Source organism: Coregonus clupeaformis, unplaced genomic scaffold, assembly GCF_020615455.1.
Source record: "Coregonus clupeaformis isolate EN_2021a unplaced genomic scaffold, ASM2061545v1 scaf0395, whole genome shotgun sequence".
In the NCBI taxonomy this organism is placed as follows: domain Eukaryota; kingdom Metazoa; phylum Chordata; class Actinopteri; order Salmoniformes; family Salmonidae; genus Coregonus; species Coregonus clupeaformis.
In genome coordinates this window covers 142,565-156,456 of record NW_025533850.1, presented here as the reverse complement: position 1 = coordinate 156,456, position 13,892 = coordinate 142,565, and the positions used below count along the sequence as shown (strand labels likewise).

Below are 13,892 nucleotides of genomic sequence, written 5' to 3'. Positions count from 1 at the left end.
TGTGTGTGTGTGTGTGTCTGTATGAAGTTCTGTCTGTGTGAAGAAGTCAATTTCCATTGTGGCACAACTGAGGTTAGCTGGCTAGGCTTGCCACCTGACAGCTGAGCACAGGTTTGAGAGGAGGCCTACACTATCTATCTATCTATCTATCTATCTATATAATATAATATGAATAGACTATAAACCGCTACTCTTTTTTCTCAGACATTTTACATTCCTCTTGAATCTTTCTCTCTCAGTTTTTCTGTGTGACTGTGAAGAGGCGTGCTCTAAGCAGACTGTCATCATATAGGAAGTAGAGGGGTTTGTCAGAAGGACTATAGTTCTAGAGAAAGTCACTTGTCAGTGGGGACAGAATGGAGAGCACCTTGCTCTGTTTGCTACTAGGTAAGTACTGAGTTAGTGTGTGTTTGTGTGAACACTAATTACCTGATTTACTAAGCCCTTAAGTTAAAAAGGAATAAGACATTCATGGAAATGAAGACAGTTTCAAGCTTTAACTTTGTTTTTTTGTATCCCTTATTGAGAAAACATTAGTAAACGGCACTAAAAGGAAATTGCATTAAAATATGGTGTAGATATGGAGTAAGACTGTGACCATACTACATTGATGTTGCATCACGGTGAGAACCTGAGCTTATAGAGATGATGCCATGCAGACATGGTTAGTGTTTGTGGTGTGCGTTTAGCCAGGTCATCACTCAGGAATTAAAGATTGACGCTAACTCAGTGCTTGCAAAATGTGCTGTCAATGACAATGAATACAAAATGCAATATTTGTTGTATGTGTTGTAGTATCAAGTTGTGATTATTGTAAATGGTTGTGGGTTCCTTCGCTACAGTTATAGTAAACTGTGTTAAGAGATGAATGAGTGGTGTTTTGTTGTTTTTGGTCTCTGTACTCTCACTGTGTGCAGAACATGGGAAGTCAGTGGCCATTTATAGCTGCAGTCTGTAATTCAAACTACCTTAAAATGGCCACCCTGCCACTTGTTGTGGTATACGGCTGAGGGATGGGGCTAAGGAAATTCATTCATCTACATTGTTCACAATAATTGTCATAAAATAAACATATATTTTGGGTTATGATGGAATAAGACTTGAATTGCTGTGATTCATTTAGTAGTGTAGAAATCTATGTAGAAAACGCAGATTGCATCTTTAAAATAAAGCACAGGATAGATTTGGTAAACATTAACATGAATATGGGATGTTGTTATTTATTTCAAACTAATATTGGAGCAATGTGACTTTCTTTGTTGTAGTGCTGAGTACACACATCTACTCTGGACACTCTGAAGATGATGATGGTAGATATTTGTACACTTGATCAAGCCTTCATCTCTTAATGGTTCATTATGTTTCTTTGTGATGTTTAAAGCTGCTTTTGGATAGACATATTTTGTGTTTTGAGTGTCTCAAAATAACATTTGTAAAGCAATTTTATCATGCTGGTTTTATTTTGAGCAGGACAGGCAAAGGCTGATCTGACCATACACCCCAACTCATCCCAGATATTCAGTGGAGAGTCTGTTACTCTCAGATGTAACATACAGAGGGGAGAAGTCACTGACTGGAAATACACATGGCGCAAGGATGTCATAAACTCCCACAGTAGGGAGCATGAATATGAGATCAGTGAGGTTAAGATGTCAGACAGTGGTGACTACTGGTGTCTGGGTACACATATTGATCAGAAGAAGCATTCTAAGTGGAGTGATACAGTCAGACTGACGGTGACAGGTAAGTCATCTTATCTCTCATTCACATCAGTGCCTCCATGCCCATAACCACTTGACAGTTGGCCCCATTTTAAGGATGCTATTTTGTCGTTTAAAAAATGTCAGCCTACCATTGCTGTTCAGATTCCTCCATTAATTCTTCCTCATTTCATTTGATAATTGAAGAAATATGGGGTAAGAGCATACTTTTAACTGATTGGTGCACTAATTGCATTTGTCTTCATTTAACTGTTTCCTCAGCTCTGCCTACAGCCTCAGTGAAGATAGTCACTACCCAGGAACCACTGTACTCCGGAGACACAGTCAAGCTGCAGTGTGACATATCAGACTACACAGACTGGACGTACCACTGGTTAATAAATAAAGAACGGCTTTCCAGTCACACCAGTAAAACCACCACCATCTTTCTCTCTGACCAGGCTGGTCAGTACCAGTGTGAGGGGACAAGGACAAGATGGCCCCAGATGTCATATCTCAGCTCATCTCTCCACATCAGCGTCACTGGTGAGCTAATTATTTATCTTCAATCACTATCTGGACATTCAAAAATCTGAGCCAATGAGGTTTCATCTAATTACATATATACAGTAAACACTGTAAATTGAAACTGAATAGAGTGAACATACCCCTAAAATCAGCTTTTATCAAAACTTAACTGCAACAGCTAAATAATTTAAAATGGCCAAGCATGTATCCAGATGTTTTGATATTCTGCTATCTGTTTTCTTAGCTCTGCCTGAAACTACACTGACCGTAAATCCAAACCCTGCATACACTGGAGAGATAGTAACTCTGACGTGTTCAGTGGGGTCTGACAGTGACTGGAGCTATACATGGTACAAAGACAAAACCAAGAAAGTCGTGACCTTGTCTGGCAGACACACTACAACAGGAGCCACCTTCACCATCAGTAGAGCTGCTGAGTCTGACCAGGGCCTCTACTGGTGTCAGGGAGAGATCCAGTCCAGATCCATATCATCAATCATCAGTGATCCTGTCACTATCACTGTGAAAGGTGAGTTACTTTGTTTTGTGTTTTTTATCAAACAAATTGACACTATTTATATTGAGTAAATCATGTAGACATGATCCATGTACAGTTGAAGTCGAAACTTTACGTACACCTTCGCCAAATACATTTAAACTCAGTTTTTCACAATTCCTGACATTTAATCCTAGTAAAAATTCCCTGTCTTAGGTCAGTTAGGATCACCACTTCATTTTAAGAATGCGAAATGTCAGAATAATAGTAGAGAAAATTATTTATTTCAGATTTGATTACTTTCATCACATTCCCAGTGGGTCAGAAGTTTACTTACACTCAATTAGTATTTGGTAGCATTGCCTTTAAATTCTTTAACTTGGGTCAAACATTTTGGGTAGCCTTCCACAAGCTTCCCACTATAAGTTGGGTGAATTTTGGCCCATTCCTCCTGACAGAGTTGGTGTAACGGAGTCCGGTTTGCAGGCCTCCTTGCTCGCACACGCTTTTTCAGTTCTGCCCACAAATCTTCTATAGGATTGAGGTCAGGGCTTTGTGATGGCCACTCCAATACATTTACATTTACATTTTAGTCATTTAGCAGACGCTCTTATCCAGAGCGACTTACAGTTAGTGAGTGCATACATTTTCATACTGGCCCCCCGTGGGAAACTTGACTTCGTTATCCTTAAGCCATTTTGCTACAACTTTGGAAGTATGCTTGGGGTCATTGTCCATTTGGAAGACCCATTTGCGACCAAGCTTTAACTTCCTGACTGATGTCTTGAGATGTTGCTTCAATATATCCACATATTTTTCCTTCCTCATGATGCCATCTATTTTGTGAAGTGCACCAGTCCCTCCTGCAGCAAAGCACCCCCACAGCATGATGCTGCCACCCCCATGCTTCAAGGTTGGGATGGTGTTCTTCGGCTTGCAAGAGCCCCGTTTTCCCTCCAAACATAACAATGGTCATTATGGCCAAACAGTTATATTTCTGTTTCATCAGACCTGAGGACATTTCTCCAAAAAGTATGATCTTTGTCCCTATGTGCAGATGCAAACCGTAGTCTGGCTTTTTTATGGCGGTTTAGGAGCAGTGGCTTCTTCCTTGCTGAGCGGCCTTTCAGGTTATGTCGAAATTTTACTTGTTTTACTGTGGATATAGATACTTTTGTACCTGTTTCTTCCAGCATCTTCACAAGGTCCTTTGCTGTTATTCTGGGATTGATTTGCACTTTTCGCACCAAAGTACGTTAATCTCTAGGAGACCGAACGCGTCTCCTTCCTGAGCGGTATGACGGCAGCGTGGTCCTATGGTGTTTATACTATTGTTTGTACAGATGAACGTGGTACCTTCAGGCGTTTGGAAATTGCTCCCAAGGATGAACCAGACTTGTGGAGGTCTACAATTTTTTTTCTGAGAGCTTGGCTGATTTCTTTTGATTTTCCCATGATGTCAAGCAACGAGGCACTGGGTTTGAAGGTAGGCCTTGAAATACATCCACAGGTACACCTCAAATTGACTCAAATGATGTCAATTAGCCTACCTTGACATCATTTTCTCGAATTTTCCATGCTGTTTAAAGGCACAGTCAACTTAGTGTATGTAAACTTCTGACCCACTGGAATTGTGATACAGTGAATTATAAGTGAAATGATCTGTCTGTAAACAATTGTTGGAGAAAATACTTGTGTCATGCACAAAGTAGATGTCCTAACCGACATGCCAAAACTATAGTTTGTTAACAAGAAATGTGAGTAGTGGCTGAAAAACAAGATTTAATGACTCCAACCTAAGTGTATGTAAACTTCTGACTTCAACTGTATAAATGAATAGTTATTCTGTGAATGTCTTTTTTAAAACAACATTTCTAGGAAAAAAACAGAATCATATTTTTAATTCACACCAAATCAAGTCAACATACACCCATAATGGACTTTTATAGTATGAAAACGTTCCAACAACAACTAAATCTTTGGATATTGCTAAGCATGTATACAGATCTTTAAATTATGCTCTTTTCTCACAGCCCTGCCCAAAGCTACACTGACCATAAATCCAAACCTTGTGTACACTGGAGAGACAGTAACTCTGATGTGTTCAGTGGGGTATGACAATGCCTGGAGCTATACATGGTACAAAGACAACACTAAGAAAGTAGTGCCCCAGTCTGACAGACACACTACAACAGGAGCCACTTTCACCATCAGTAGACCTGCTGTGTCTGACCAGAGCCTCTACTGGTGTCAGGGAGAGATCCAGTCCAGATCCATATCATCAATCATCAGTGATCCTGTCAATATCACTGTGATTGGTGAGGAATTGTGTGTGTGTGTGTGTGTGTATCTGTGTGTGTGTAGACATCACTGTATATGTCAGTATTCTGATGACTAGATCTTCGTAAGTCAGACAGCTCAGACTGCATACTGTATGTTCAGAAATGGCAACTTATGATATGGTCATATTGTGATGAATGCTGATCAACATTATTTTACATTCTAAGTTGCGTGATTGTATTTATTGTCTGTGGTGTGTCTGTACAGATAGACCTGTGGCTGTTCTGACCCTCCAACCCAACTGGCCTCAGATATTCAGTGGAGAGACTGTCACACTCAGATGTGACATACAGGGAGGAAAAGGGATTGAGTATGCTTTTTATAACAGTGGGAAGTTGTTCTACTGGAAAACAGAGCCTGAGTACAGAATCAGTCCTGCAAAGAATGGTCTATATACCTGTGAAGGTCTTCAGAAAATCAATGGCTTAAAACACTCCGAGACAAGTAATGCTATACAATTGACCGTGTTAGGTAAGTCTGTTTTTATGGGATTGCAAGAGAAAGAGACAGAATAGTGAGAAAAAGACAAAGGGATGAGGTCAAATAGCAGACAGTGAGATCAATGATGGAACTAAACTATAGTTTGATTTTGGGGTAAGGTACAATACCATTATAACAAAATGGGTAAACATTTTATACTAAAATGATTTAATTAAAGAACAAACATTTTAATTGTGTCATCTCCTTTATAACAGAGAAACCCCAAGCTGTCCTGAGTGTCTCTCCTCAGTTGCTGAACCCTGGAGACTCAGTTACTCTGAGCTGTGGGGTTAAAGAGTCATCTACAGGCTGGAGGTTCTTCTGGTACCGAACTGTTCCCTACAGAGCTGGGTTACCCTCCCTATTGGACAGGTCCTACTCTGTAGAGCCTCTATCTGGCAATGGGACTACTGAAGACTCCTACACTCTGATCCCTGCTGGTCCTAATCACACAGGAGGATATGTGTGTAGAGCTGGGAGAGGAGACCCAGTCTATGACACACTCTACAGTGAACCTCAGTTTCTCTGGTCAGGAGGTAACTAACTGCATTGAAACTGCATTTAACCATATTTAAGTCATCCTCATGTGTATATATAACTATAAGTTTGACTTTTCCTCTTTGTATCAGACCTGCATCCTTCAGTGTCTCTCAGAATAAGACCCAACAGAACTCAACACTTTACATCAAAGTCTTTCTCACTGAGCTGTGAGGAGAAGGGGAACTCTACTGGATGGAGACTGAAGAGATACAGAGAGAGAGGAGTGGAGTCAGGGTGTGGCTCTAACTGGGGATCAATAGCAGGGTCCACATGTACCATCAGGTCCACACTTGAAAAGGACAGTGGAGTGTACTGGTGTGAGTCTGCATCAGGAGAGTACAGTAATGCTGTCAACATCAGAGTGGCTGGTATGTCTATTGTACAACATTCACTAACCTTTTTTACATTTCAATGTATGATAATGATGTTCAATTCTGAAACTGAATGAATGTATCTCATATAAAATACAAGCTCATAAGACATTAAAATATTGTGAGTGATTACTCCTGATTTACAGTATTATTTATATATTATGTTACACAGCTAGTGCTGTGATCCTGGAAAACCCTGCCTATCCCATGACTGAGGGAGTCTCTGTGACTCTGCGCTGTACAAATAGATATCAGGAAACAAACCCAAACCCCAAGGTTGATTTCTACAAAGATGGAGTACTCATCAGGAATGAGACCACAGGAGAGATGACCATCCCTGCAGTATCCAAGTCAGATGAAGGCTTATATAAGTGTAAATCTACTGAAGGAGAATCACCAGAGAGCTGGGTGACAGTGAGAGGTGAGAAATCGGTTTTGATCACATTACCTTTTCATAATATCTGTGGTCATCAGTGATTTGTATTGTTAAAAAGCATACTGTAGGTTTGGAGTTGCAAGCTCAGTCTGGTCATCTGATCGCAAGTTAGATGTCAAATATATAATGTATCTACAGAATTGTTTCACTTTGTCCACTACTTTATTTATTTTCTATAACTACCTCAGAGTCTGATGGTGATTTGCTGTTCTCTCTCCAGGCATAACTCCTGGACCCTCTACATCAGTCCTAGTAGTAGTGGTTGTGGGCCTGGTTGTTGCTGGTGTTCTACTGGCCATTCTCCTGGTACTGCTTTGTCGATATAAAAACGCCAAAGGTGAGACTTTTATCAATTCTCATTTAACTTGTTTAAGAGAAAAATGTTGAATTACAAAATTTTAAAACAGTAATGTCCTGATATAATAATTTGCATTTTTCATTACAGGTTCCTGTTGTAACAGGATATTCTCGTGAGTACACCTGTCTTTCAACTACGTTCCTTTTCATACAGTAAAATATCATCTGTGTGTTTCATGAGTATCTCTCTCCATGTAGGCCCCCCCAGCCACACAGCACCAACCTGGACCCCCAACAGGACCAAGGATCTACCCAGGGCCAGGCTCCTGATGCTGGGTACACACGTCTGCAGCATGGTCAGTCTCTCAGCCCAGAACACTGTCACTCTCCTCTCTCTGTAACTTCATCCACTGACCTTTCACCATCCACTTTGTGTTAAACATGTTAATGTACTCTATGTCCCTAGTCAATCTGAGGGATAACCAACCAATTAATCTTTCTCTCTCTTCTTTGACCAACAGGTGGCGCTAACATCTACGATACAATCACTCCCTCAGACAATAATGACAATGGTACTGTTACTCTATGTTAAGTTTAGCATGAATACAGTATAGCGTTGTTGTTGCAGTTGTTCTTCATATGTTTAATATGACTAGCATACTAAGACTAAGTAGATATATTAGTGTATTACATGTATGTTTCAGATGCTGCTGCTGCTACTGCTGGACCAAGTGATGTGATGTACGCTCAGATTCAACTCAAAAAGTTGGACAAGAAAAAGAAAAGTAATTCTTAACTGTAACATAAATTAATTCAAAATGTATCAGTGTTTTTTACTCATCAAATTTGATACAAACTTACAAATTCCCTCCTCCTCCTCATCTTCCTCCTCCTCCTCCTCCTTAGAAAAGCCAGCTGATCCAAAAGAAAATCCAGTCTATTCTGAGGTCAAGACAGGGAAGGCCACAGGTAAGACTTATTCTACAGGTCGGCAGTCAGTGAAATCTAAATGTACAATTTTGGAATTTCAATGAAGATGCAGAATATGGAATAAGCTAATTCCATCATTTGTTGACTGGATATTTCAATTTTCAGCAGCAACTGGACCTGTTGATGTGACCTATGCTGAGGTTGACCTTAAACAGAAGGCCAAAGCCAAGAAGAAGAAAGTTAAGACTAGAAATCCCTCCTTCCATATTCCCCCTATCATAACCTCACACCTCTTTGAACCCATATTGACTAGCTGTATATTATTATGTATATAACTGTTCTATTATTCTGATGTTTATCCTCACCCCTTACAGAAACAGAAACCCCACCTGAGGCAGATTCGGTCTATTCTCAAGTGAAGCCAGTCACAGCCCCAGATAAGACTAATAGCCATGTGCTATTGATACTTAATATGATACTAATATGGAACTATTTCTCTGAAGTATAATGTATGTATTTAAAGTATGTATTTTTGTTTGATTCTTAAGAGTTTGTTTGACTGCATGTCCTAAACAACTTTGTGTGGTGATATGTTGCAGGTCCTTGAGGGGGGCAAGGATGGAGGAATGGAGGGATGGAAGGATTGAGGGATGGAGTGATGGAGGGATGGAGGAATGGAGGGATTGAGGGATGGAAGGATGGAAGGATGGAGTGATGGACGAATGGAGGGATGGATGGGTGGAAGGATGGAGTGATGGACGAATGGAGGGACACACCATCAGAGGAGTAGCGGAAGGAAACGCGGGAACATGGATTATGAATGCTCAATGCACACAAGCAAACAGACACACACACAATAACACCTTGTACTTTAAGGATTTTTTTTTCGTATTTTATTTACCAACAGATATATTTTACTTAAGCATGGTTTAATTGTGTATTACTGTTACAGCTTTATATAAAATATAAGGTGTAATGATAACGGATCTTATCTGCAGCTACAGGAATTATCTGCCTTGTATTGTGTATTGAGTATTATTGTTTTGTTGTAAATGCGTTAAAATGTATCATCTTTAATGTATTATATCTGTCATTCAGATGATACAATAACATATTTGTATATGAATTTCCAAAATATTGTAGGTATTATTCACATTTTCTTCTAATGACCTGTACTTTTAAAATATCTTTGTATTGAGCTTTTTAATAAACTCTTTTTTATCCACCAGATGGCATGAGTGCTTTCTTACAGTAAATGGATATTGTCATCATCATCAACTTTTCAATATAACCTGCTTTGGTCAAACCTCCTTTCAGCCTAATATAGATCTTAGGCTCCTAAATGTGTGAGTTAAAGTAAAAATGCCGTACCCCATCAGTGAAAGACCCATTGAGATTTTCAGAATGACTTTTTGGGGAAGTGTGTCGTCTCAGTTTTATGATGTCATATTCAAACAGACCACCATAGTCCCTGTGCCCAAGAAAGCGAAGGTAACCTTCCTAAATGATTAGTCCTCTCCTGTACTCCTTGTTCACCCACGACTGCGTGGCCAAGCACGACTCAACACCATCATTAAGTTTGCTGACGACACAAAAGTGGTAGGCCTGATCACAGACAACGATGAGACAGCCTATAGGGAGGAGATCAGAGACCTGGCAGTGTGGTGCCAGGACAACAACCTCTCCCTCAATGTGAGCAAGACAAAGGAGCTCATCGTGGACTGTAGGAAAAGGATGGCCGAACAGGCCCCCATTAGCATCGACGGGGCTGTAGTGGAGTGGGTCGAGAGTTTCAAGTTCATTGGTGTCCACATCACCAACAAACTATCATGGTCCAAACACACCAAGACAGTCGTGAAGAGGGCACGACAACATCTTTTCCCCCTCAGGAGACTGAAAAGATTTGGCAGGGATCCCCAGATCCTCAAAAGGTTCTACAGCTGCACCATCTAGAGCATCATGACCGGTTGCATCACCACCTGGTATGGCAATTGCTTGTCATCTAACCGTTAGGCGTTACAGAGGGTAGTGCGTACGTCCCAGTACATCACTGGGACCAACCTTCCTGCCATCCAGGACCTATATACAAGGCGGTGTCAGAGGAAGGCCCAAAGAATTTTCAAATACTCCAGTCATCCAAGTCATTGACTGTTCTCTCTGCTACTGCACGGCAAGCGGTACCAGAGCGCCAAGTCTAGGTCCAAAAGGCTCCTTAACAGCTTCTACCCCCAAGCCATAAGACCGCTGAACAATTAATCAAATGGCCACTTGGACCTTTATTTTTACACTGCTGCTACTCGCAGTTAATCATTTATGCATGTTCACTTTACCCCTACCTACATGTACAAATGATCTTGACTAACCTGTACCCCCGCACATTGTCTCGGTACCAGTACCCCCTGTATATAGCCTCGTTATTGTTATATAATTTTATTGTGTTACTTTCTTTTTTACTTTAGTTTATTTAGTAAATATTTTCTTAACTCTATTTTTTGAACTGCATTATTGGTTAAGGGCTTGTAAGTAAGCATTTCACAGTAAGGTCTACACCTGTTGTATTTGCGCATGTGAAAATGTATGCACTCACTAACTGTAAGTCGCTCTGGATAAGAGCGTCTTCTAAATGACTAAAATGTAAAATGTAATGTGACAAATACAATTTGATTTGATATGATTTGATATCCTGTCTGTAGGAGTTCTGAGGAGCTGGTCATTACTGGTACTGTGTATCACTTCATCTTTAATATTGAAATGTGGACATACACGTTTATGATGGCAAAGGGATCTTCCAAGTAAGCAAAACTCAGACTCATGGGCCAGGGTCTGGTATTTACATAGAAACAATATTGAATATTTATATTACTGTGTTGAATTCCAGGTAGTAACCTAAGTATGCATGATTACCAGTTCTCCCATATTGCCTCCTCATCCTAAAGATAGGTCATGCCGAATAATTACATTAGTGGTGTATGACTATTTTCAGTATCCCTGCATGGTCTGGAAGGTCACTGTTCCAGTTAGGGGGTTTCTGTGTCTATGTGTTTATGTCTATGTGGTCAGACAGACAGCCAGCAGCCAGGTCATTGTCACTGCTCCTGAGAAACAGAAACTGGAAATGACATCACCAAAAGATGTTACCTGAAACGTAGAAGTGGGGCCTTTGTCAGAAACCTGGGACCAGTGGCGGCTCCTGAAAAAATTCTCAGGGGGGGCAATTTTTCTGATGATTTAGTTGACCTACACACATTTTTAAAAAGATATGTCCAGCAACAACATGAAGACAGGGGCAGCATATAAGTCAATACCAGAAGCATTTATTGACTGATCTCAAAAGTGTTGGCTTACCAGGGTTGGTGGAGCCCTCAGTTTCATCTTTGCCTCGCAAAGCTAACTCAAACACTCCGCAAAACTTCACACACTGGATTAGCCGGCTGAGGATGTGGCGGTTCTTGCTAATGTCGTAGTAAATATATTTGTTATAGTGAATATGGAATATGATATGTTGAGTAAAATGTTGTGCTAAGATCTATTTAGGTCAGGAGCTGGTTATAAGTTCTGTTCCTATCCAATAACAATGGACAAAAGGGTCCTATCTTGTCAGCCTTGTCAGCAGGTGGCCAAGGACAACACCCACGCCATAGGCCTCTCAGTTCTTCCAACTCACGAGTTCTTGCTCTGAGGACACACACACACACACACAAACACACACACACACACATCATCACTGTTAAACACACACACACACACACACACACACACACATCATCACTGTTAAACACACACACACACACACACAAAAATCCCCTCTCTTAGGCTGAACATTTGAAGACAGAGAACCCGACTCAGAGCCAATGCAACAGTGACACTAGCCTGGAGGGGACCTCGCCCAACTCATCAGAACCAATCAGAAGATCAGAACTACTAGATTCAACCTACTTCATTTATACACAATGTTTCGGGGCTCTCTTCAGATAGCTCCCTAAGAGTTTGACGAACGGGTCCGTGCACGCGATTCCAGATATCTTTACCTCTGAATAAACTGCCTTTATTATACCATATCCACCCTGTCCAAAGTCTCTACTTGGTCTCAGTTCTCCAGTAAACTTGTGATTATCAACACTAACCTCATCGTTGTGGCGGCGGACAGCTAGCCTGTATCCCTCATCCAGTTGAGTGGCAATGTTCACTCTCCCCAAAGCAGACAATCTCAAACAGCTATCCATGTGGGTCTTTGACAGCTCATGTTTCTTAATCTTTCCTGAAAGATGGTGCATGTCCGTTACACACCAGTCGCTGTCCAAGCGGTGCTGTCTGCCGTGCCGCCTTCAGGGTGAAAGAGTAAGCAGGGGGTAGCAGAAGACTGCATTAGCTACATCGCAGCCTGCTAGCCAGGTTTTTAGTTCGTACCAATTTTTGGAAAATCCTCGGGTGTAGGACTTTCCGCCTTTAGTAGAAACCTGTTGAATTATTAAATTTGGTCTGGGAGGTTCTAATTGTTTCGTTGCCAATTTATCTTGATTTGTTCGCCGACAAAAAGTAACTTATTTCAAAGAGACAATCGAGTTGCACTGAACGCTATAGCCATCTTGATAGTAGTACGTGAATTGATTGACGCTGCTACCCGCTCTTTTCTTAGTTACGTTCATGGTTATGTTACGTATGACGAAAGTGCGTAAGTGCAAGCCCTCAGAAACCCATAGAGATTGTATTGAAAGCTCTGATATTTGAAAAAAATAGATTTTACATGGGAGTCTATGAGAGACTTCTAGGCGATTTTCAACCTGACTGAAATCTCCCCAAAAGGGGGGGGGGGGGCATTTGAAGCACGACTTTAGCCTGATTGGACATTTAGTGGCAGATCAGACGTCTAGATTAGAACACTGATAACTACTGTTGCCGTGATATAATTGATTAGAAAAAAAATCCCTTCCTTTTCCCGTTTGGCAGTGCGTCGCCCATATCGCCCTAATGAACACACCGCCCCTGCCTGGGACCCAATATCTTCTGAAAAAGTTGGCAGGTGTTTCATATCCCTCAGCCACACTGACCTATGAGCATGCAAAAGAGGTCATACAAACACTTATCCAGACATATGAAGCCTTGATGAAAATGCACACACACATATTTTCTCTCTCTCTCGCTCTCTCTCTCTAACCCCCCTCTCTCGCTCGCTCTCTCTCCCCCTCTTTCTCTCGCTCTCTCTTCTCTTTCTTTCTCTTTCTTTCTCTTTCTTTCTCTTTCGAGAGAGAGCTTTTTCCAGCCATGCTCCTACAGTGCAGCAGTCTGATATTGGCAACATTAGCTCTGGTGTGATGGTTATGAGAGTCTACTGAAAATTAAATTAACCAGACAGGTAACTGGGGGCAAGGTCATGTCTCACTTTAAAAACCATCAACAGTTTGATCTGCACCACCACCAGATCAACTGGAAGCCAGCTCAGTTCCCTGAAATGATTAGGACCAATGTGGCTGAGCTTCAGTATAATTCTCATTATTTTGTTTTGGGTCGTTTGAAGTTTGTCATTCAGATTTTGTGATACTCCACTGAACCATGAGATACAAGCACAGTCATAGTGGCACCATATCAGAGATGTTTCCAGGGTCCTCATACTCTCTGTATACAGGAACCTGGCTACCTTGCCAGGAACTTTGTCCTGGAGTGAACCTACCCAATGACCTTCAGAGCCATAAGTTTGCATGTCATGTGTTGGTCCAGTTCACATCCCAGTGTATGTAACAGAGCATTTTTCCTTCACCACTACACCATTAAACTTG

The 13,892-nt window shown here is 41.1% G+C and overlaps 1 protein-coding gene across 3 annotated transcripts in view; it reads left to right on the top strand.

Annotated features, from left to right (window-relative positions):
• Positions 1 to 334: 334 nt before the first annotated feature.
• The window catches only part of LOC121556317 (hemicentin-2-like), a 154,597-nt gene continuing 141,039 nt past the window's right edge, over positions 335 to 13,892 (top strand). The window contains exons 1-17 of one of the 3 annotated variants that reach the window (XM_045215215.1): positions 335 to 387; positions 1,266 to 1,310; positions 1,471 to 1,743; positions 1,983 to 2,246; positions 2,473 to 2,757; positions 4,758 to 5,042; positions 5,272 to 5,535; positions 5,760 to 6,080; positions 6,174 to 6,452; positions 6,628 to 6,876; positions 7,112 to 7,228; positions 7,337 to 7,361; positions 7,447 to 7,544; positions 7,710 to 7,760; positions 7,893 to 7,973; positions 8,095 to 8,157; positions 8,287 to 8,741. In XM_045215215.1, coding sequence (XP_045071150.1) covers positions 357 to 387; positions 1,266 to 1,310; positions 1,471 to 1,743; positions 1,983 to 2,246; positions 2,473 to 2,757; positions 4,758 to 5,042; positions 5,272 to 5,535; positions 5,760 to 6,080; positions 6,174 to 6,452; positions 6,628 to 6,876; positions 7,112 to 7,228; positions 7,337 to 7,361; positions 7,447 to 7,544; positions 7,710 to 7,760; positions 7,893 to 7,973; positions 8,095 to 8,157; positions 8,287 to 8,453 — 2,898 coding nt within the window. In that variant the 5' untranslated portion in view covers positions 335 to 356 and the 3' untranslated portion in view covers positions 8,454 to 8,741. Of the gene's footprint in view, positions 388 to 1,265; positions 1,311 to 1,470; positions 1,744 to 1,982; positions 2,247 to 2,472; positions 2,758 to 4,757; positions 5,043 to 5,271; positions 5,536 to 5,759; positions 6,081 to 6,173; positions 6,453 to 6,627; positions 6,877 to 7,111; positions 7,229 to 7,336; positions 7,362 to 7,446; positions 7,545 to 7,709; positions 7,761 to 7,892; positions 7,974 to 8,094; positions 8,158 to 8,283; positions 8,742 to 13,892 lie in introns of those variants that run through there. The other 2 variants (XM_045215214.1, XM_045215216.1) reach the window with 2 other exon arrangements.